The sequence below is a fragment of the Rattus norvegicus genome, chromosome 9, assembly GCF_021556685.1.
Source record: "Rattus norvegicus strain SHRSP/BbbUtx chromosome 9, alternate assembly SHRSP_T2T, whole genome shotgun sequence".
NCBI classification, from domain to species: domain Eukaryota; kingdom Metazoa; phylum Chordata; class Mammalia; order Rodentia; family Muridae; genus Rattus; species Rattus norvegicus.
The window spans coordinates 32546410-32571418 of record NC_141542.1 but is presented as its reverse complement, the minus strand read 5'-3'; the positions used below and the strand labels follow the sequence as shown (position 1 = coordinate 32571418).

The following is a 25009-nucleotide window of genomic DNA, read 5'->3' as shown; positions in this document are numbered from 1 at the left end:
CAGCAAGTAAACTAGCACACTGGGCATTTCTCATAGGAAAAGAGAGAAGCACTCCATGAAAGCACTCCACGTTTAAAGTGCTTTTCATGTTGTAACCTGACGACCTGAATCCCATCCCCCCGACCCAGGTAGTGTATGGAGAGTCAGCTCTTGAAAGTTGTTCATTGGTCTGCACATGTGTTTTGGCATGCATCCACATACATATCTACTTCTACACACACGCACACACGCACACACACGCGCACACACACACACACACACCAAATGAAATGAAATCTTAAAAGTTCCAGCTGAGTGACTCACAGGTAAAAGCTATTTTCATTTTATTTTGAGGGGATCTCATTATGTAGCCCTGACTATATAGATCAGGCTGCCTTCAAACTCAGAGATCCTCCTGCTTCTGTCTTCTGAGTGCTGGGGTTAAAGGCGTGAACCACCATGCTAGAGCTTAGAGTTAACTTTTCCTAGCACCAAGGTTCCCCACTTCTCAGTTACAGAAGAGCAGGCGAGGCCACCACAGCTTTAAGGATAAACTTTATTCAAATCTTGGGTTGCACGTGTTGCATTCCAGGTTCAAACAGAGAAGTTGCCACCTATTTCAGTAGATACACGAGGCGAAGCTTCAAAAGACAAACAAGGCTCGGACAGTCTGTCTAACAAAGCCGTGGCACTTGGTGGCATCCTATCATGCTCATTGAGAACCTAGAAGTTTCGATTTTAATATAAACAATCTATTGAAAAGGTAGCCCCTTTAGGGATATAGTAATATGTTAGCAAATTGTTTAGCAAAATAAATTATCCTGCCTGAGAAGAAACACGAGGCTATATAGACTGAGGGAAAAGGCCAGATTCCTCTAAATAGCAACAAACAGGCTGTTTCGTCAACCTATCAGTTTCTCCACAAATCAATTTGTCCCCCAAAGGACAAGTTCCAGGGGTCACATGCTTTACATTTCTTCTAGCATGTTTGGTCTGCGTAGCACGTGACTTGTTCAAAGCAGCTTCTGATTGGCCGAGTTTATACGTTCAGCTTGGCCGAATCTGCGTCACCTCCGCACTCCTCCTCTGAAACAGAACAAAAAAAGCCTGAGGGAGAGAAAACAGAGTAACAAGAGGGTGGGGACGAAGATGGGTGCCCCAGTAGTACTCGGAACCATTCCTCTGTGCGTGTGTGCGTGCGTGCGTGCGTGCGTGCGTGCATGCGTGTGTGTGTGCGCATGTGTGTGCAGTGAATCAGTGAATGTACACATGAATAGGGATGTGTGGAAGCAGAGACGACTTGGGAAGAGTTAGTACCTCTTTACACCATGTAGTGATGGGGTTGTTTGTTTGTTTTCAATGTGGCACAACTTAGGGTCATCCATGAAGAAAGAGCTCGATTGAGAACGTGCCTCTGTGAGACACTTCATTGGGCAAGTCTGTATGCCATTTTCTTGATTGATAGTCCATGTGGAAAGAACCCAGCCTACTGTGGGTGGTGGCCGCCCCGGGTAAGTGGTCCTGGCAGCTAGGAAAAAGGTAGCTGGATATGACCATAGAGCCACCTCGTAAGCAGCATCCCTCCCATGGATCCTGCCTCTGCGTCCTGCCTCAGTTCTTGCCCCGGATTTCCTCTTTGATGGACTGTGACTGGACCGTTCTAAATAAACACTCTTCTCCCGAGTTGCGTTCAGTCGTGTCGTATATCACAGCAATTGAAAGCAAACTGGAACACGTCATGTGGGATCCAGGGATAGAACACAGGTCAACAAGGCTTGGCAGCAGGTCTCTATACCCACTGAGCAGTATGGCCGCCCACCAAGGTACTGTTTATTAAAAAAGCCACATGAAGTTCTGAGGTGTGCCCAGCAAACTGAAACTTGTCACAGAGATGAACTAAAAGTCCAAAAACAAACAGATAGATTGAGTGTGCAAGTAAATTAGGTCCGAGAACATACCTAATTTTTAAATTGTATTTATTATTTTGTGTGATGTGGGAGGATGAGCGGGTGTGTGTACATGTCTGTGGAGGTGAGAGGACAATTGACAGACATCACTTCTCCCCTTTCAACACGTGGGTCCCTAGGTTTAACAGGTGTGGTAGTAGGTGCCTTAACCCACTCACTGATGTCATCCTGCTTGCCCAAAGAAAGCCATCTCACTCCTTTTAAAATATTAATCTGTCAAGTTCAGGAGTTAACTTCTAAGATTCACTCAGTTCACCAACAGGTTCCCTCTGACATTTCAACATTACTCATCCCAATTCATCACATTTAAACATGTGTACCCCACCCGACCCCCAAGTCCTGCTAATAACCACAGAAGCTGCCAACCCATTCCATTTGAGAGATTAAAGGTAATGCTATCCTTAAGACTTGGAAATTCCAGGTGACAAAAACATTGTGGTTTTAAGCACGCAGGTTACCTTCGATGGTGGTGTCATCCGATGGCGTGAAGGGAAGGTCCTTTCCTACTGTTTGGAATGCAGCCTGACAAATGGAACCTGGAGTTATTATCATTGTTAGAGTTGTAAACACAGAAATCAGAACCTCACCACAGATGGGGAGAAATGGTAAAATGAATTCCTGGTGACTTGTCATTTGGCCTTGGAGCCAGGGATCGGGAGCAGAAGCATTGCCTTAGGTTTACCAAGTTCTGTCTGCTTCTTCTATCTCTGCTGGAGGACTCCACACGGGCAGGGAAGTGCTGATTTCCTGTGCGTTTGCCCTTCCAACCCTGGCAGCTTTGCTTGAGGAAGGAAGGAGAAGGGCGGTTGTACAAATGAGTGTGCTGGTGTGTGCCTGTAATCACAGCACTTGGGAGCAGACAGAGAGACTAGAAGTTCAAGATCATGACCATATGTCTGTCTGTCTGTTTGTCTGTCTATCTGTCTCTCTCTGTGTGTCTGTATGTGTCTGTCTGTATGTCTGTATGTCTGTATGTATGTGTGTATGTGTGTGTATGTATGTATGTGTGTGTGTGTGTGTGTGTGTGTGTGTGTATGCATGTAGCTCAAAACCAGCCTGGGGAGATGCAGTGATGCAGTATAGTTGGCCCTAAAGGGAACATACAGACTGCACCTCCTCCTCCCAAAGCTGGGGGATCATTGCAGAAGCAGGGACAGAAAGAGCATAAAGAGTCAAAGGCCGTGGACAACTATACAGCAGGGCAGCTGACTTAAAGCATATTGTGACAGCATGCCCAAGACCTATGCAAACCCAAGTTAGACCAAATCCCAGCATGGAGATGGGTGTTGGGGCCAAAAATCCCACCCCTAGCCATGGAGAGCCTGAAGACTGGGAGAAGAGCCTATCCCTTACAAGGACAGTTATGCCCCAGCAGAAAAACCACACATCCAAGAATACCTGGTCAGGACAGATTGGTCTTGAAGGTTGTAAAACACAAAGACTACGAAGCTGGGTGGATACAGAAGGGTAGTGGATGTGGGAAGAGCTGGAGAAAGGGAGTATATAAGACCAAAACACATTGCCTGAAACTCTCAATAAATTAAATCAAACAACAACACAATCAAGCCAGGCTTTGACGGGGTGGGAAAGAAAATGGGCCATGGCTCTTTAAACCTACCATTTTATGGTAAGACCCTGATGTGTAAGTGGAACTTATTAGTGAAACATTCTTGCGGTAAAAGTTAAATCATTCAGATAATAAAGTTTAAAAATCAGACACCTAGACACTAATCACACACACACACACACACACACACACACACACACTCAGAAGCACACATGCATGCACACACCTGTCTACTTTTGCACTGAGGGCAGGTCAAACAGAAACTGCTCATGGGAGTATACAGCAATATCAGAGAAAGGCTCTGTCTCTTAAAAGGGATTGAAACACAGCGACCCTGAATAGTGGAAGACAGGAAACGGGCAGGAAATCCCACTGTGCTCTTTTCTTCTGGTCTTACACTGCGTACCACGGATGTGCTACCCATGGGAGGAGCCTGTCTCAGCCCTTCAGTTACCTAAACAAGGCTGAACTAAGGCCTTTCCCTCACCCACGTCACCCCAACGGCAAGCTTGGTCACAAAGAACTGAAGGATCGCAAAGAGAAATCCAAAGAGAGAAGCATAACAAGTCTACCAAAAGGGATCAGGAATTGAAGCTCCCGGGGGCTGAGGTAGCATGGGCAAAGTGCTTGGTACACAAGCACATGGACCTGGTTTGATCAACAAAATCCATATAGAAACTGGGAGTGGTGGAGCATGCTTTGTAGACAGGGACAGAGGTAGACTGCAACCTTTGCTGCCAAGTCAGCACAGTCAGACCGAAGGCCCAGTTCCCTTAACGAGAGACCCTTGTCTCAAAACCAATGATAACAAAAACCCAACAAAAGAAAAGCCACCACGGTGGGTGGACTTGAGGTTTGACCTCTGTCTTCCACATGCATGTACACACACATGTATGTGTGCCCTCCACACCCAAAAAAGCGACATGGAAGAAATCTTGTGAGGAAGCACAGCTTTAATGTAAATGTGCTAACACTAAGTATGAGCGAAGGCCCAGTCTCAGAACAGTCAGTCCCTTGTGTTTGGCATCAGTGTCTCAGGCCTGACTACCACTGTAAGTTCCAGACTGACCTCTCAGTTGAAGTGCTGAGCAGAACTGAGCAGCAAGACAACTGGGCTTTGAGGACTGAAACGACCTGGGAACCAGAAGCCATAGACAATGGAGTTTACAACAGGAACCTTAGTTAGTCTTCTACTAAAATGAAAACCTTGGACTTCTCCATTGGATGTTTACAAGACCTGAGCCATACATGATTCAAAATGTTCAGGACATAACAATCCACAATGACTCCACTTATTAAGGAGGGAAACCCAGACCATCTCTCCAGGGAACAGACAATCGACGAAGGCAAACCATGAGGACCAGGCATTGGATCTGTCAGAAGCAGAAAGTTCAGTTTTAACCACGCAAATACAACAAGGTTCAATACCCAGGGGCACCTCCTGTTGGCTGTGGAAACTGTCCACCATTCCAGTCCTCCTCAGACTGTAAAGCCATGTGCTGCAGCAGCATCTGTGTGGCAACGTGTGAGAGAAGTAAATTCAATCTAGACCGTAAAGAGTGGGGAAGGAAGCAGAACCATCAACCAGCTGGTCTTGGCAAGGCAGACAGCAAATGGCGGTTACTTTCTCATTTTAAAATAGAAAACGTGTGTGTGTGTGTGTGTGTGTGTGTGTGTGTGTGTGTGTACACAAGCACATGTGCATGAGTGTGTGAGTGCAGGTGTCCTTGGAGGTCTTTGGATCCTCTGGAGTTGGAGTTGGACTAGCGAGCACTTAAAGATGACCAAAGTGAATCCTGGGAACTCAGCTAGTATCTGCTACCAAGAACGGCAATCGAAGCTCTGAGCTATCTCCAGCAACTTCATCTTAAATTTCATCCTATTTCTTGAATTTTTTACATACATATACATATATATATATATATACACACATACATACATATACACACACACACATATATATATATATACATACATACATATACATATATTATGAGTCATCAATACCAAACTCTTGTTTTTTCAATCTTATACCTCAAAGTGAAAAAAAAAATCAAGGAATAAATCATGAATGACTAGTTTGCCCAAAGTGATACTTGGCTTCCAATCCCAGAAACATTGATTTTTGTCATTGATGTAGTCAACTGTGTTGATACGGGTTCTTTTCCCTGTGCATTCTTCTTAAGACAGGGGCTTTGAAAATTGCTTGTCCACATGCCTTGAAAAACAAAGAGCAGTGCTTTCACTATTCAATGCTATTCGTACCTCAGAGGGTCTCTTATCTACCTTGGGAATACCATTCCAGACATTCTCAGGGCTTACTGTCTCCTCCACACCATTTGCAAGGTTCAAAACCTACAAGAGGAAGGAGAACACCTGGTTAAAAACAAAACAAAACAAACACAACCAAAACCAGGCAAGATTTACAAACTGCAGGTGACTGATATGTCCCTGGAATCTTTACAATAAAACAGTAAAAAAGATTGGATCAGAAGATGTGGCTCAGCTGGTTGAGTGTTTGTCTAGCATACACAGCCCTACCCAACCCCCAAGTCTGGTTATGTATGTCTGTCATCCCAGCACATGGGAGATGGAAACCGGAGGCTCAAATGTTCAAGGAAACGTTGGATTAGATATAGAGTTTTAAGACTAGCCTGGGCTACATGGGACATTGTCTCAAAAGAAAAAAATGTTGTATCAAATTTTACCCTATATTTTAAACTCAGTATTACAAACATTCTGAGTATATATGCTAAGAGACCAGAAATAAATAAATTCCAAATGTAATGGGGAAAAAGGCCTACAATCAGAGTACAGTAGAGTGTAGAGTATAGTGTGTACACTGTTTCTCTGAAAGGTCTGCTGCTCAAACATTGGGATAGATTACAGGAATACAGTTCTCTTTTGGGGACACAGTTTGTAGCTATAAGGTAAACCTGCACAGTAATATCAGACAGTGTTTCTCAGAAGAAATGGCTAAAGGAAATCACTAATAATAATTTGGAATTGATTAGGCGTGAGCCAGGGCATGCCTTCAATCTGAGCACTAGGAAGGAGAGGCACATAAATCCCCAAATTCAAAGCCAGCCAGGGCTATAAAAACAAAACAAAACAAACAAAAACAAAAACAAAACAAACAAGACCCTGCCTCAAAAAACAAACAACAACAAAACAAAAACCCTGCGGTAGATGGGATGAAATGTGGGTGAAATGGGGCTGCTTTATCACATCCATCAGAGCAAAAGCAGACTACATGTGTGTATGTGTGTGCATACACATATGCAAAGTTGAGCAGTTTGAAGTGTAAAGTATAGTAGAAAATATTAAGAGGTGACACCTAAGGCTGGAGCATACTGAAATTCAGCTATATGTCGCCTGCATATGGGTGCTAATGACATTTATTTACATTCTGCACAGTAGTTCTTCCACTTTAAGACTTGCTTACTTATTTGCATGTGTGTGCCTGCACCTCATGCATGCCGGCCAGAAGAGGGTGTCTGCTCCACTGGGGCTGGGGTTAGAGGTGGTTGTGAGTTATCCGATGAATGTGCTGGGAATGGGTTCCTCTACACGAGCATAGGTGCTCTTAGCTACTGAGCCATCTCTGCAACCCATGCTGGATAGTATTAATGATGTAATAATGTATAGTCTTGGATCCACCTCAAGAAATTAAGAATTGGTAAGTTAGGCCAAGGTCCCAGAGCATAGAATGTAATGACTAGGCCGACGACTAGCGCATCTGGTTTTCCAGATTACAGAATACAAAATAATAAATAATAATAATCACGATAAATTATAAGTACCCGCCAGGGTTTACATTAAAAAGTGAGGTTGGCTCGAGTCTCACAGACCTCACTGAGATGCCAGGAGAAACGAGGAGAGATAAACCAGTAGCTACCTGGGATCTTTGAGAGTCTGTGGACCTGAGTAAAGCTCTCTGAGCCAAGTCCAGCTTGAAATAGAGTCCTTCCCTTTCCCCTTACCCTTGTTCCTTCTTCTGCTAGTGCCAGAATCTCACACTTAGACCAGGTGTTTCTTAGGCTCGACCACACGACACATTTCGATCCAACAGAGAAGCCTTTCAGAGTGTAGGTGTTCTGTAGCTCAACTGCTAAATTGAACACAGGAAGACTCAATGTTCACAGCCTGACATCTTGGCATGAGACACGGAAGAGGGGCTTTACTAGTCAAGGTTTATTACGATCCTTGTTTAATCGGTAAGTCGTATGTTAGTATGTTTTCTAATTCTTTCCTCAGTTTTATTATGTATAAAATATATTTTACATTTACACACACACATCTGTATACCCCAACTTTATATAGTCCTAACACTTCCCCAAGATGACAAAACTAAAAACCATTAAATTTGACCTCTAACCTTGAAAACACCGCTAAAGGCATGTACTGTCACTATCATGAATGTGTTCTATTTTCATGGTCCATACCTTGCCATCCATACATAGATGAAAATTGATGTACTGGGTATGCACGTGAAAAAGAATACAAGGTATTTTTCTGAGACTGTGATACTTAGAATAGCATAAGGATTTCCAGTTCCATCGAGTTTCCTGAATTTTTTCAGTTTTCCTTGTGACTAAATAAAATTCCACTGAGCATATTTACCACATATCTATGGTTGGTTCATTTACTGATGGACATCTAGGTCGGTTCGTTCATAGATATTTTGTGAATAGTTCTACAATAAATGTGGAGAAGCAGGTGTACTGGCTTGTGTCTGTCTACTTGACACAAGCTGGAGTAACTTGGTAAGAGGGACTCTCAGCTGAGAAAATGTCTTGGTAAGATTTGCCCGTGGGCAAGCCTGTGCTGCATTTTTCTTGACTGGTGCTGTGGGAGGGCCCAGCCCACTGTGTGTGATGCCACCCCTGGGCTGGTGGCCCCAGGTTCTGTTAGAAAGCAGGCTGAGTAAACGGGGGGAGCGAGCCAGTAAGCAGCACTCCTCTGTAGTCTTTGTAACAGCTCCTGCATGGAGGCAGGTCCTGCCCTGATGGCCCTGGATGACAGACCCTAAAACAAAATAACCACTTTCTTCCCCAGGGTGCTTTTGGTCACAGTGCTTTATCATGATTCTCTAACCAAGACAACAAGTCTGTGTGTGTGTGTGTGTGTGTGTGTGTGTGTGTGTGTGTGTGTGTGTGTGTGTTGGGGGTGGGGACTTGGGAGCCCCTTGGATATATAACCAGGGATGGTTATATCTTATAACAGTTCTATTTTTAACTCTCTGAGAAATCTCCATACTACGTCCCATAGCGATTAGAGCAGGTTATACTCCCACTGGCAGTGAGCAAAGGCTTTCCCTTCATCTCAGGTTAGCCAAGCTTTGCTTTCTTATTTCCATTTGTTTTCTTGATGGCAGCCATCTTACTGGGATAAGGAACTAAAGCACTTTCCGTTTGCATTTTCCTGATGGCCAAGGATGTGAAATGTGTTAAAAAATGTTGTGCGTCTCCTTTTGGAAATTGTCTATTCAGTTAATTGGCCAAGTGGTTGATTGGAAAACTTTGTGGGTGCTTTTTTTTTTAATGGATAGTTTTTTAAAGATTTCCGTGTACTTCCGATGTTAGCCATCTATATGGGATGTAGCTGGCAAAGATTCCCACCTATTCTGAACACATTTCAAAATGTTAGATAGTCATTTACATTTGTATCTGTGTGTGCAGATGCGCACATGTGTGGGTGCCCACAGAGGCCAGAAGAGGGCGCTGGATCTCCTGATTGGTGGTTGTTAAGACGCTTGATGTGGGTGTTGGGAATCTATGGGTCTTCGGCAAGGACAGTGCAAGTGCTATCAACTGATGAGCTGTCTATCTCTATGCCCACTGATCAGGCTGAGCCTAAAGGGCCATCGGATTCAAGGTAAGTCTGCTGTAAAGACAGAGACTCTCTTTCTAAAAACAAAAAATCAAACGCCCCTCACAAAATTCAAACCTGAGTTAACTTTCTTGTGTTTAATTTTCCTTAAAAACAAAACAAAACAAAAACAAAACAAAACAACAACAACAAAAAAACAACATAAGTAACTCTGCAATAGCTATCCCCTTTCTGGAAAACAAAAACCACTGAATGCCTAAAAGGTGAAAAGAGATCAACACACCTGGTACTTCGCTCCTGCCCTTCCTTCCTCCTCTGGCTTCTTCCTCAGAGAACAAGGGTGCCAATAAGGCAGCGCTGTCTCTGTTTTCAAATTGTGGAAACTCCTCTTCAGACAGGTTCATTTCGTCGTGTGCCGGGGAATCTCCCCCCTTCCCGTGGTGGGGGAGTGGGGAAGCGCTGTGGTCGTCATCGTCATCAGAAGAGCCCACGCAGCTGGACTTCCTCTCATCCTCCGCACTCCTGGATTCCGGCATGTTCTGACTGACGGTTGCGGATAGAGGACTTATGCTGTCCTCCAGAGACAGCTGGGGGGTGGGGAGTTCCAGCTCCAGCTGCTTCTCGGCCTCACAGTCCAGGGGAAGCTGCACCATAAATGGTTCCAGGGTGGCTCCCGCCTGGCAGCCTGGGGACAGAGGCGCCATCGGAGACCCCAGGCCTAGCTCCTCTTTGTCTTCCTCCCCAGCAGGGGAGTGTTGTAAGTCAATGGACTCCAGTTCTAAGAACTCTTTGCATTCGTCATCGGGGGAGAGTGGTACCTCGAGAGAATTCAGTTCCAGTAGCTCCTTTGGTTCACTAGCATGGGCCAATATCGGATTGAATCCCGTCATGAGGTAGGTATCGTCATACTTGACTCTGTCCACGAAGTGGTAATCCATGCCACCTTCCAGCCTCTGAGAACCCATTTTACCCTGGCACGAGTGCTCAAAAGCATTGAAGATGTTACGGGGGCTGCGTTCATAGAACTTGCTTGGCCTGGTTTCAATGTTTAAATCCTTTTCGAATCTCTCCGAGAGCTCACTTGCCCGGGCTTCCATGTAGAATGTCTTCTCTTGTGCTATTTTATGGCTTGGTTTCTTGAGGCCAAGATCAGGACTGCTAAGGCCTCCCTTTCTCTCTGCGCCGTGCTTCTCGGAGTACAGGCCACTCTTGGGTGTGCCCGTTTTAGCATACTTCTTCATCTTCTCGTTAATGTTCTCGCCTTTGCTCCTTAGCTCCACAACTGCTAAGGGGATGTCGCAAACATCTCTTTTAATCTCCAATATTGTTATTTCTAACACATCCTCTGTGACTATGTCATAGAAATAATCATTTCCCTCCTGAGGGCACACACCGCCAGAAACAGTGAATCCAGAAAGGCAGCATGGAAACGCTTGCATGGGGACCAGCAGGAGTTCAGAAGGGATGCTCCAAAGTGCGTTGGTGTCCACACAATCTTCCACGTTCCCAAAGTCCACAAGTCTGACCGATGCGAGGTGATCGTCACAGATATTAGTGATGAGGGCTCTATAGTAGTGCCCATCCTCTCTGTACCTCACGATACACGGATCTCCAATTTGTGGACACTGGGTGCAGCTTTTCCTGTCTGCCAGCTGCTTGGCAGCATTTTGGACCTCCGTTTCTACGTACTGCAACTTCTCAGAATCGGCAAACTGGCACCAAAAGTACTCGGGCCCGTCTATCACAGTGGCGTAGGCTTTTATCAGTTTCATTTTGGGGTTATACCAGTTGAGAAACACTGATGTATCCATGTTGGTTTTGAGAGCAGTCTTCGAACAGTCCCCTTTCATGGATTGGGTGGTAAGCCCCGCTTGAGATTTTCCATTGAACGGAAACCTATTAATTATATCTTCAGCTATGATTCCATGTTCATCCGCGAGAATCACTTCCCAGGTGCCTTGGAATTTAACAAATTCACATCTGATCTGAGCCTCGTCTGTCCTTTGGGAAAAGTAGGCCACCATTTCCTTAGTGCCTACGATGTCAGGTACCACTATCCCCCTCAGGGAGCAGTGGAGGCACAGCGCAGGTAACACCGCATCAATGGGGCCAAGCCGACCGGTTCTGTTAGTGTGGACCACAGACATGTTGCCATAATCTATAAACTGTACAGAGAGAAGGTCGTTGTGTTGCTGTTCCAAGACTACCGCTCGGTACCACAAGTTATCCTCTGGGAAAACGGCGCATATTACGTCTCCGCTTTGCCATGGTGGACCTGTGTGGTACTGGGGCCGCGTTCTGACATCGTTCAGTCTCTCCGAAAGGCGATTGATCTCAGTTTCATCTTCTATCAGCTGGATGTAAAAATCTGAAAGGTCGTTAATATGCGAAACATACACAGAGGTCTTAAAACCAGGCGCTATTGTCTTTTGTGGGAATTCACAAAACTTGGGAGGCAGATCTTTGCCACTGGCTTCTCCCATTCTTCTCTCAGGAAGAGCAGACTCTAGTTTGGTGGCACTCATGGGTGAGCTGGCAAACATGTCTTCTCTCTTCTCCCTCGTTAATAGAAACCCTCCGTCATTTTTGTTTCCCATAGAGTCCTGATATGGTGTGACTAGGTGGGCCTTTCCTGAGCCTTGTAAATATTTGAGTTCCTTACACGCTGGGCTGAGCTTGGGTTTGCACGATTCCCCCATAATCTCTACACCGTGTGCTTTGCTGTCTCCCGATTTACCCAAATAATCTGTAGGTGATGGCTTCATGATCTCAGCTTTATCTTGAAGAGTCTCGGTCTCACGGAGTATTATTTCATTCTCTTTGTCTTTTCTTCTTGTTCTGTTTTTGTAACCAAGGAGCCCAAGCTTCTCGTTAATACTGGCATTGATTTGGACACTCTCGTCGTAGAGCTCTATAATCAGTCTCCCATCTGGGTCCTTGGCTACGACTAAAGCCTTCAGTGACTTATCTAAAACGGTCTCCTGGAACCATGCTGTGACTTCTTCGGGGATATGATGAGGGATGTCGGATAAGGAGCATTTCACAGCTTGCATGGGTAGAAGTAAAACATCATAGGCATCTCGGGGGATGGGGAGCAGGTGGTCACTTGCTACGTACGTGTTCCCAAAATCAACAAAAAAGACCTTACTTGGTTCTTTTTCTATTATTATTCCCCTATACCAGTTTCCATCCGTGTATTTGGCAAGACACAAGGTTCCGGGGACCAAGGTGGATGTCCTTAAATTCAGTAAGACTTTGCTTAACTGCATGATGTGGTAGGATAATTGTTCTAAAATGTTTGTGTTTCTTGCAAGCTGGCAATAAAATGTCCAGGGGTCATCGGCGTGCGTTATGTACACCAATTCTTCACTTCCAATTTTTAGGTCATGGGTGGAATAGTAGTACGAGTGCAGCTGAACTGAAGGTTCCAGGGGCTTCTGAAGCTTTACGGGCCTAGCAAGTCTCTTTTCTACCAAAAAATGGCAGGCGCTCTGAAACGGTGTTAGCAGGTCCACAACATTGAAGCACTCTTCCTCATGCCTTGATGCCAAAGCAAAGATTGTGCATTTTAATTCTAAGTTATTCTGCCAAGCGTTGTCGATGAACCCAGTAAAAGCCTGTATTGCCCTTTCATCCCAGACAAACGGGTTTTCACCAGTTGGTTGAATTAAATTATAAAGACTGCACCGGAAGGCCTGAGCTCTAACCTTGAAGAACACATCACTGACGGAGAGTATGTCCTTCATAGATACCACATCCTTATCTCCATAGTCCACAAACACCACTCTAACATGCTCTAAAGATTGTGCCCCACTAATCAGAGCTCTGGACCATCTCCCGTTGGCTGTTCGCTTTGCCAGACAAGCACGCGTGTCCCCCTCATAGGGAGACGGCTCACTTTTGCAATAGTCCTCAATGTCGCACATCAGAGTTCTGAAGCCTTGGGCGTTCCTCATCAGCTGACACCAGAAGGAGCCAGGGTTTTCAATGTGAGACACTTTGACTTCAACAGTGCTGCCTACCTCCAGTTCCCCTTTACCACAGCAGTCTGGTTTTGTTTTCAGTAAATTCAGCATGAGGAGCGTTGGGTCAGATGTTACCTTCTCTTTGTCCTGTGCAGTTTGTCCAGTGGAAATGTTAGAAAGGCTTACCGTGGCCAGAGCTTCTGGATCAGAGAGGGTTTTATTGTCGTTCTTGGCTTTCTGGTCTCCTTCGACCTTCTTGACAGAAGGTATTTTGCTAGACTCTGCAATAAAATGACCCGAAACATGGCCGGGGGAGTGGGCACTGAGTCTGATGTTTTCTTTGGTTTCAAATTCCTGGAACTTGGCATATCCAGCTTGAGCGATGACCTTACTAATGTTTTCCTCCCCGGTCCTGGATTCATCCAGAATCTCTATGACATACTGGCGATCCTGCTTATCGAGAATGTGGACCACCAATTCTTTGTGTAGCACCGTCTTTTTAAAAAATGAAATCGCCTCCTGGCTCCAAGTTTTCCCCAGAGGCCAGATGTCAGCCAGGGTGCACTTCAGAGCCAATATTGGTAGCTGCCTAAACTGAGGCAGCAACATTCTCACATCACACCAGTCAACGTTCTCAGAGTTGCCCCGGTCCACCAGGAACACATCTACACTCTTGCTGTCCAATCGGGTGACCATGGCCCGGTAATAGCCATTTTCTTTCCATTTCACACAGCAAAGGTCATCCGGTTCCGGTTTCAAAATAACCCCATCCAGCTTACTGGCAGAAGAATAAAAACTGCACATTCTCTTCGTCAGCTTGCTGAACGTATTCTTGTGCTTTCTAAGGCGAATCCAGAACTCGGAAGGGCTCTTCACGAACTCCACCTGGGCGTCATAGAAAGTATTCATCTTCAACCTGATAGATCTCAAGGACGGGAGGGAAACTTCCTCTTCCATTTCCTCAGCGGGGGACTGAGACTGAAACGCTGCCTCCATTTCATCCTCATCTTCATCCTCTTCCTCCTCTATCCCCTGGCTCTGAAGAAAGCGGTCAGCCAGGCAACAGGATTGCACTCCGAACGCACTGTTCAGATTAATCCCATCTTCCCCATACAGGGTGACATAATACATGTGCTCAAAGGAACAGTAAAATTCAATCTTTGCATTCACTGCCTGGCCCAGGATCAGAGCTTTCAGATCGCCTACTTGTGACCGGGACCAGCCTCTTCCGCAGTCCCACAGTCCATACAGTGCACAAGGGTAGGTCACCACGGGCATTCGGAAATACTCCGGCAGCAGATAGCGAAGGCTGCTGCAGCTTACTAGTTCTTTCCTTCCGTAATCGACGTGAAGCACCTGGGCACAGCGCTGAGGCCTGAAGGTCTCAAGCAAGAGAGCCCGATACCACTGTCCATCCAAGCCACAGGAAGCACATGGAGACCCCGGCTTGTCAGGACTCTCCTCCCTCTCCTCCCAGGTGGCACTGCCAGAGTCCTCATCCTCTGTCCCCGTGGGCGCCCGGTATACCTGAGCCATGCTCTCAGAGAGACGGTGGATCTCCTGCGAGAGACTCCGGAGTTGGCAGTGAATTCGGTGGGGATGGCATACTTGGGTTACCACCACCGGCTCCGTCACTCCCAGCTGCAGTTGGGGATAAAAGTAATCCAAGCCAGGATGCTCTTGTTTGGGCGCGGCTCGCGGGAGAACTGGAGCTCCGGAGCTCCCCAACCCGGCCGCCGTCAGATAGCGTTTGAGCAGCGAACAGAAGAGGCTGTCGGGCACGTGCCGGGCCAGACCCAGCTCCTCCATCTGCTGAGACACAACCGGCACCTCCAGCAGCACCAGGCGATGGAGGAGCAGCACGTCCAGGACCCGTCCGTGCACCTCCTTACCCTGAAGGTTGCTAAGGAAGTCCACAGCGTTGGGGGACCAGTGCTGGGGTTCGCCACCGCCAGCGCCACCGCCACCCGCGGGCACCAGGCCCGCTAGCACACAGCCCAACACTTCGGAGGGCAGGTGGAAGAACTCGCTGCGCCCTGGGGCCAGCGAGCCCGCGCCCGCCGTGATGGTGCGGCCCTCATCCAGCAGGAAGACGCGGCTGTCTTGCGCCTGGCGGCTGACCACGCGGCAGCGGTGCCACATGAGCCCCACCTGCACCAGGCACAACTCCCCGGGCGATGCCGACGCCCCACCCAGCGCCCAGGGACCCCGCGTGGCTGCCGCCTCCTGGATCTCCCGGCTCAGCCTCACGTACTCCTCCCGCCGCTGACCCACCAGTCCCCACAGCTGCACCGGGATCACCTCGGGATGCACGTCCACGAAGGACACCCGCAGGGCCAGCGAGGCCCCCGGAGTGGGCAGCCCCGGAGTCGAACTCATGGCTGCGGCCGGCCAAGAGCTGCCCGGAGCGTCCGGAGACGGTCCCACAGGGCCAGGTCCCGGGCACTGAGGCAAGGGGAAGGACGCCTGGAGAGGCGATCCTTCGGCCAGGCGCCCGGCGCAGGGCCTCGGGGACTCGCGACTGGTAGCAGCCGGCAGCCGGCCAACCGCCCACGGTGCCTCGCAGGCTCGGGGAGCGCGTGGCTGCCTGCCTTCCCGGCGGCGCGGGGGGTCTCAAGGCGACCCGAGGGGTGGCTTCCCGGCACAGGGGACACCTGGGGACTGCCAGCAAGCCCGGGAGAGACAGGGTTAGGATGTGGCCTGACTCTTCCCAGGACGCTTTTGATTCTGGGGAGCTCAATGGCAATTTGTGGCAGAGATCTAGTAGGAGCACAGGGTCTGGAGGTCCCCTCCATTTCCGTTTTCTCGCAGTGGATAGAGCACTCACTGAACGCCAAGCACCTGCCAGCCATTGCGGTTCCCTAAGAGAAACCAGGAAGAGAAAAAAATGGAAGCGCCAACGGTGCCTTCCTGGGCGTTGAGGCTGGAACTTCCATGGCTCTGGGCAAGGCCTAGATGAGGCCCAGCAGTGCGCTTGCGCCCCTACGGGCCCGGATGAATTTTTTTTCCCCATACTTGGAGCATTGGAGACCTGGAGCAGGTTGCCAGAGCCTCTGTAATATACATCCCTGTTTCATGTCAGAATGACAGATCCTATAGGAGCTTACTATAAAGTCTGAGGTCTACAGTTTTTTCCCAGCACTTTGTCTGGGGTAGTTTTCTTCACTCCTTCCCTTCCTTGTTGCAAAGCTACATCCAGTTAGGGCCCCCAACTTTGAAGATACTCTATGGATTCAGAGTGAACACATAAGTAGATCCACCCCGCAGCAACCCCCCCCCAAGTCCCCACCCCCAAAGCCAAGAGGTCTGAGTTATTCTTGCTTGTCTGTTATATCAGATTTCTTTTCCTAACTTATCAAAATCGTAGAAATCTCTGCCACGGGGATAGAAGTGGTATGGAAAATGCTGGTATAATCTGAGGTGTGCCTAAGAGACAATTGCATTGGATTTGCTGTGCGGTCTGTCACAGAGTTGTGTGCATCCCTAGAGGACTTTTCAGTCTGCCTATACATCTCAATTTCACTGCAGGTCTCCGAATACAAGAACACAAGACAGCACTTAATTGTGCTCCTGGCCCAACTAAATTGCGGTGTGTCCCGGATTAGAAGCTACCCACGCTTTTAAATCTCCCTGCACAGTTTCCTTCCCCATTGTGTTACAATTTAGCAGATTTCCCACCAGCCCGCGTGGGATGGAGGGAATGAAAGGCACGGTAGTGTTATTGAATGAACAAATATGATTTCCCAAAGCTTTCACTTTTCCATAATGGACCTATCCTTGAACAGCTCAACTCCGTTTTGCATATTTTTTCCGTAATTCTTTTTCTTTTCATTATGGAAGAAAAGCAAACATTAGATTAACTATTTAGCAAGGGTCTAGAGAGATGGCTCAGAGGTTAAGAGGACCTACTGCCCTTGCAGAGGATAGAGTTTCTAATACTATCACCGTGGATAGGTCACAGTTGCTTAACTGCAGCTCTAGATAACCCTATGCCCTCTTCTGGACTCCATGAACACCGTACACACACACACACACACACACACACACACACACACACACACACACACACACACACATCTTGGGGCTGGAAAGTTGGGTTAGAGGATCTGGGTTCAATCACATGGTTGCTTAGGTTATCTGTAACACCAGTTCTGAGGAATCTGGCGCCACCTTCAGGCTTCTGAAGGCACTAGGCAGGCACGCTGAACACCATACATGTAGGCCAAACATGAGTTTTAAAAAAATGAGTTTTAAGGTATTTAGCAAGAATGTCTCTTCTTGGTGACTTGGTTGTTCTGTCTTTTGCACAGTGCTAATGGTACAGGGAGCCCACTAGACATGACTACTCAGACATAGTTTATAGCCAACTGAAAGTCCTAGTTCCAGCCATCTGGCATTACACTCAGGTATTCCAGACCCAAGTGTAGCCTGGAGGGTCTCGAGCACAGGGTTTTTGAAGGCAGAAATTCTGGCATCTCACTTTAAGGGTGGAGAATGACTTCTTGCGAGCAAGCCAACAGTTCCACGGGAGCTAAGATAAAGTTAGCTTAGACATCTTCACCTTGGATTCCTAGAATAGACCTGGATAACTCTCCTTGGGATTCTCCATCAAGGAGATCAAGTTCTAGTTTGGCTTGGAAGGGCTTCTGCAAGGATACAAACCAGAGGGGCCTCTGTGTCATCTTGCCCCATTATACTATGCAGTTCACGTATTTGGAAACTGTTGGCTATTTCCCTTACTATCACAGTGGGATTTTCATCAAAGTGGGAACTCTTACTTTTTTTTTCTGTTCTCGGTGCCTCATACAGCTCTGGAATGCAGACACCCAGCAAAGATTTAAGGAAGAGAGTGAGTCTGGAATGAAGAAGGAGATTTCACCCTAAGAAATGGTTTGACCATCACATGGAGTTACCGAGATTTCAATTCATCAGGTACGAGCATATAAAGTAAGACAACTGAATATTATACACCGGAAACTTATAGATGCAATGAGTTCTTATTTACTCATAGGTACTGGAAATTTACTGTATGGCTTTGCATTTGCTCAGCAAGTACCCAGCCACAGAGCTGCAGCCAAGACCTTCATTTCCATTGAACGTACCTTGGAACTGTCCGTGCCAAAGATATCAGACATGGCAGGGGAGGGGGTGTCAAAGCCTGTGCTCTAAGCCAGATTCAGCCACCCTCCCTCAAGAAGACAATGACAAGGGTCAAATCAATAGTGGAAAGCGGAAAAGGGAATGTGGCCACATTGGGAAACAGAACAAAGAAATCCAATGAGTCCCCTAAATCTGTCCATCTTCGAGGTCCTGAAGTGAGATTAGAGTTTAAACAGTGGTATAGTGGTGCGTGCCTTTAGTCCCAGCACTTGGGAAGCAGAAGCAGGCAGATCTCTGTCAATTTGAGGCCAGCCTGGTCTACACCATGAGCTACGTGGACTGAGACAAATTCTGCAAATGACACGCTCATATAAATCTACAACATGTACAGTGACATTCAAAACTCAAGAATAAAGAATCCAGTATGAAGCAGGGCACGATGGTCGAAGCCTTCAATTCTATTACTCAGGGGGCAGAGGCAGGCAGATCTCCAAGTTTAAGCCTGTTCTACATAGTGTATTCTTGGATAGCAAAAACCGCAGAGAGAAAGCCCTGTGTCAAGCACGCCTTCCAAAATAAAATATACACCCAAATAAACAAAGAATCAGATGTGAAAATGGGCAAAAGCCGTTGTCTAATTAGCTCAATGGCCAACTTGACACAGCTTAGATCTGAGGAAACCTCAGTTGCCAAAATCGGACTGGCACGTGGGCAGTTCAGTGAGACACTGACTCGGTTGCTGATTGATGGGGCAAGGAATAAAATCAATTACGTAGTCTAGCTAGCCCATATCAAAGACACACAACCCTGGTATTTTATTCACAAGCTGTGAGCCTAGACCAGGTAGGTTGTAAACTATTCTAACTTCCATCCCAGTCGTATGTTCCTTGCAACTTCCTATTTAACTTTAAACTGGGGAGCGGGTTTACTTAGCATCACTTGGTGTATGTGAGGATCTCCTCTTAGAGGCCACCAGATCTTGGGGGCCTGTATTTAGCATTTGAATGCATAACAACACCAAAGCAACACCGAACAGGAAGGCTCCCCATTCATAGGAAGGCAGGTAGGTAAAAGACAGCTAGCTGAGCTTGAGACAGACAGCAAAACAGAGAGTGAGCCCTGTGGTTCCTGCCTCTAGGTTCCTGCTGGTGTTCCTACCCTGACTTCCCTGAATGATAGGTTGTGACCGGAAAGTCTAGGCCAAATAATCCCTCTTCTGGAGCTGCTTTGGGTCATGGTGTTTCTCACAGTAACAGGAAAGCAATCTACAACAGTTTCAGAGTGATATTTTACCAAAGAGAATATACAGCTGGCAAAGAACATAAAAAATGTTTTCAGCCTCATTCGCTGCTGGGGAAACAAACTCACAACGATACATCACATCCATGGTAACAGCTGAAGGACAAGGTGTTAAATTTCAAGGTAGGCAGAGGGGACATGACTACACAATAAAGATGGTGAGATTCCAAGATGGCTGTCTTCTTCCTAACCCTCCGGACTTGAGACAAAGGCCTGGCAGCTTAAAACAAAAGCTCCACAGGCATTTTCTTCCCAGTAGGATGCCTCAGCCTGTAGACAAGTTCAAGGCCATACCTTGACTAGTTTACCCTAAACCTGTAGACACCTAGTCTTTGCTCAAATGAACTAAAGTGGGGGAGGAAGACCCCCTCAAAGACCCTTAAAACTCCCAGCCCTCTGGGAGAGTCAGGGCTCTTGTTTCCAATCCCCCTCTCCCTCTGCCTGACTTGCACAGTGTCCTCGCTGTGTACTTTGATATGTGTTTTTCCTCACTGTAATAAAATTCCTTCTCTCCTGGTTGGTGCAGTCCGCTGTGTCTGAGATTTCCTGCATACCATTGTACTAAGGATTATTTCTGCTTTTTTTTTAAACTGACAGAGATAACAAATCAGTCAAGACTCCTAGACAGGGCAGTAGTGTCTACCCTAAAAATTAGGGTAGGTGATAACAAGAAGGTGAGAAGGCCTTTCGGGTAAAGGAGATTGCTAAGTCTGGCTACCTGAGTTCAATCCCCAGGACCCATAGAGTGGAAAATTAGAGTCAACTCCCATAAGTTGTATGTGTGCCTCCCAACATGTATACACCCAACATGTATAAATGAATGTGACTTGACTTTCTCTTTATAATTTAAAACGGTGGTAATGTCAAGAATGACAGGAACATGGGGAAACTCACAGTCCTCATAGGAACAGTATGGCTGAAATGTAAAAACTAAATGTGTTTCCTATATGACCTGTACTAGGTATTTAGGTGAGAGAAGTAAAAACTTGTCTTTGCAGCAAACTGCACGCTAATATTGTTAGTTGTATTCCTAATAGCCCCACACTATAAATAACCCAAATAGCTTCCAATAGACACATGGTTAAACAAAAACTGCTTTGCCTTCAAGTTGTTTGACAATTCCACAACAAAAAGGAAAAAGAAATGACCTGTTAGGTATAAAGGCTTAGAAGGTTCTTCAGGGTGGTAAGCTCGGGCCAAAAAAACCTAGGCAGGGGCAGCCTTTCTTTTCCAAATACAGATGGACAGTACCCAGAGGGCTTTGTCTGTGAATCTCTAATTTCCACAGGCCAAGATCGAGTTGCCTGGAAATCGAGTTGCCATCAAAGGAGCTTCTGGTGGCCACATATCCTGTTCTCTATCCCCTTCCCTGCCTCCTGTCTGTAAATCAGAGTCTGGGTGTAAGCACGTGCCATGAGCCAGGCCCAGCATCAGGAAGTATTAGAAGAGATCTCTGTTTCTGTCATGTGGACTCTGGTTCCTCTTGAGAGACCCCACCATGCTGTCTGTCTCTGGCACTGGAGTCTGAATTCTTCATCAGAGTCCCACTATGCTGTCACTTGTCTGTCTGTGTGCCCTTGTTAAATAACCCTTATAATAAACCCCTTCTCCCCAAGAATCCATAATAACACCTGGGGCAGTGGTTCTCAACCTGTAGGTCATGACCTCATTGGGGGTCACATATCAGATATCCTGTGTATCAGATATTTACATTACAGTTCACCACAGTAGCAAAATTACAGTCTTGAAGTAGCAATGAAATAATTTTAGAGTTGGTCCAGGAGTCATCCCACTAACCACACAGACACCAATCTCAAGATGGTTTATTGAACACACACCTAAAGACCGATGAACCAGGGCAACAGCTCAGCCTGGAGCGTTAAAAGCTGCACACTTGGACATTTCTTAAGGGCCAGTGTATAAACGCTAAAAATCAAAACCAAACCAAAGCATGCCAAACCAAACCAAATCAAACTAAAACCAAAAACACAATGAGCTCATATTCAGGAGCTGGGAGTGCTGCCCAGTGTGTTCCTGACTCAAGCCACTTTAGCTATAACAGTTCATATTGACCTTTAATTTGATGGGTCCTATGTGAATCCCACAGTTGTGGACTTTCACAAGATTAACAAATACAGAACAAAACAGGGTGTGTGGTCAGCATGACCCTGCTTGAGTCAAGTTATTTTTCTGCACCAATGACTGGCAGGCATGTTACAATATGACAGGCAGCAACAATATGAAATAGCTGGTGGGCATGGAACAAAATGGCTACAGCTATGCTAGGAGGGCAGGCCTCAACAGGTGGTCACTACAACATGAGGAACTGTATTAAAGATTGAGAATGAGAGCCAATGCCTTACAGGGAGCCCACCAGAGACGATCACTCAGATATAGTTTACAGCCAGTTGAAAATCTTTATTCCACCCACCTGAGACTCCCAGGCCTTTGGGATCGATCGAAGTGTAGCCCTGAGCATTTAGATCAAGGGGCTTTTAAAGGCAAAAACCAGAGAAGATTTGCACAAGCAAACAGTTTAACAGAAGCCAAGTTAGCTGGAGCACCTTAACCTTGGGGTCTGGTTCAACCTGAAATGGAGAAACCTCTATGTTGTGGTGCCCGGTCACAAATGTCCCTTTTAAATCCCCATCCAAGACCTTTCAGCTAAGAGACTGGAAACAAGACTCCACAGACTACATGCTGTACAACTATCATTGTATGGTATTGTTAGACTGACACATGATCCCGACAGAGAGGTGAGTGAGGAAGCGAGGCAGGGGGATGGCTACGGAGGGAGGAAACTGTCGAGATCACCATTTGGACTTGTGAATGTGGCAGTGGCTACTGAAGCCAAGCAAAGATGACCGAATCGCATAGGACAGCCCCTGCATCTGACTCTCAAACACATAAAGATGCCTGTGAATGGGCGAAATGCAGACTTACTAGTTGCCTAATACAGGGGTGGGATTCCCAGGTTCAGTGTAGAAGTTGTAGAAACCATGTTCCTTTGCAGTGAAAGGAACAAAAGGAGGGGAAGGTGATAGAGACGGATTGGGAGCTACCAACCCTGTAGTGGATGGGTCGCAAGGAAGCCATCGAGGAGCGTAGGAGTTAAAGTAGGTGCGATGACAAAGATGCTCTCATTCAGCAGCTGAAGGCCATTCCTCTGCCAGTAAGCTTGTGCACAGAATAACTGGGTGAACTGGGAATACTTATAAAACAACAAATTACAGCCATGAAATACAGCTATCAGTTTGGCTACTGTTAAATACCCCAAACCCAACACCCCCAAAACAAGTCAGTTTCAGTTTCCATGATGAACAATTAAAGCTAAAAAAAAAATCTCTAAATTTTTATTGTTATCTCAAAAACATAGCAGGATTGAAAATAACCACTGCATCAGCCAGTCATTTAAAAGCATTTATTTTCAAAATTCAGAATAGCACACTTTACTCACCTATGTTCCTGCTTGTTACCGGATATTTTCAGCAAACAGATCTCTTCAGACACCTTCATCTGCTTTAATCAAACCTTCCAAGTGGCTCCTGCTGCTATTGGCAGTAACAGCAGCCAGTTGGGGGTAAAGTAAGGAGGGGGTTGGGGGATGGGGTGTGAGAAAAACAATCATGTGCTCCCCACAGTCCAGAAATGCAAAGACACTGCATTTGTCTGGTATTAAATGAAAGCCAAAATTCCGGACCCACTATAAAATGAAAAAAGACATAACCATACCTGTTTATTAGTTACCAACCAACTTATTAAGTGCAAAGCTACCCAATATAATACAATTGGGTGACCTATATGGGAGACATTTTTTTCCACGAATTTATTTATTCATTTTAGACCCTGATCGCTCCTCCCTACCCGTAGGGAGATTTTCAAAACCTACTTGAAAAGGGTTCTCAAATACTTCTAGATCAACATCCAAGAGTAGGAGAGAAAAGACGGTAAATAGGACAAGGGGATGTGGACCTGTTTAGAAGTAGCTCTTTGGAGAGATTCCAATCTCTGTTGTCAGGATACCAGCAGTCCAGATCAGTAGTATCAGGACATCATCAGTCCAGTTCAAAAGTGTCACCAAACACGAATCAGCAATGATGGCAAGATCCAGCAGAAACTGCCAGGCCTCCGCTGAATTGGCACAAGTCAGTGGGATTGACCAGGACCAGCTGAAATGCCAGGAGTTCTCTGCCATGCCACTCTCAACAAAATGAAGATCATCGAAGACTGGAGACCAATGAAGAGTTGCACAGCTAGCTATGCAAGAGCCCTGTCACTGTCCCTTGAGTCCAAACATCAAGTGTCTTCCCACAGGTCTTACCTCATCAAGACATGTGAGTTTGCATCACATGATACACCAGCCTTTCCTGCTGTACTCCTTCCCCCACAGGCATTTTGTTTTTAAACTTTGTGTGTCTGATGTGTATATGGTGGGGCAAGAATGTGTCATGAGTGTGTGTCTGTTCTACCGTGTGCAGCCTGGGGTAGGACTCAGGCTGTCAAACTTGGTAGCAGGTGCCAGTCAATACTCACTGAGAGAGCTTGGTGGCCATTGTGGAAGGTTTTAAACTGATGAAGAGGGCATTTCTTAAAAATTATAATGCATTTGAGCACCAGTGATCTTTTCGGTGGGAAGTTAAGCATCTCATAAATAACTTAATGAAGTTAGAGGTGCCACTCAGCATAATTCTTTTGAAGATGGAGAGAAAATAAAATACAATAATCTGTCCTTATTTTTCTCTTCATTTCCTTACAAAAAAGAAAACCCTCCTGATTTAGCAGATGTCCTCTGTGTGGCTCACACAGAACTATTATAGAATCCTTGCTTTCAGGTAGCTCCCTTGTGTAGGAGAAAAATAACATTTCTATTCACTTAGTTGGACAAACAAGGGGACTCCCTGGTGCTATGGCTCCAGAAAGCTTCCGATAGGCAATATCCGGAGCTAATTAGCCAATCTAAATGAAGATGGGTGGGTGGGGTGATCAGACAGAAGTGAAGGCCTCACAAAGCACAGACAGGGGGACCACAGCTCTAGGGAAATAAACGGAGTGCTGTGCATATGAAAGGAGGAAGAGAAGCAAACACAAGGGGAGATGAAGGGGGGGGGGGATGGGTGGGGTCACTAAGCTCGTCCCTTGAGCACGTCACCAAGGAGTTTAACTCTGTTTGGATAAGAAGGAGCAACTGAAGGCAATACTGTGCAAAGATGCATCTAAGTTACTGATCGAGACTGTCCCGAGAAAAGCAAAAAGTTCACGGTGAGACAGATGAGTTGCAGGTGCTTATGTTAACGGCATAC

The 25009-nt window shown here is 46.4% G+C and overlaps 1 protein-coding gene and 1 long non-coding RNA gene across 3 annotated transcripts; one reads left to right on the top strand and one right to left on the bottom strand.

The window, feature by feature from the left end:
* Positions 1 to 517: 517 nt before the first annotated feature.
* Positions 518 to 15833, bottom strand: Tdrd6 (tudor domain containing 6). Of its 2 annotated transcripts, none has more exon segments than NM_001432644.1 (5): positions 518 to 1065; positions 2405 to 2468; positions 5779 to 5868; positions 7497 to 7624; positions 9629 to 15833. In NM_001432644.1, coding segments are annotated over 5 exon segments (6390 nt in total). In that variant the 5' UTR covers positions 15690 to 15833; the 3' UTR covers positions 518 to 1018.
* A 66-nt stretch (positions 15834 to 15899) lies between these two features.
* Positions 15900 to 20237, top strand: LOC148003636 (uncharacterized). The gene is made up of 3 exons (XR_015629031.1): positions 15900 to 15997; positions 18120 to 18242; positions 18322 to 20237. It is a non-coding gene; the product is annotated as an uncharacterized LOC148003636 (long non-coding RNA).
* Positions 20238 to 25009: the final 4772 nt, after the last annotated feature.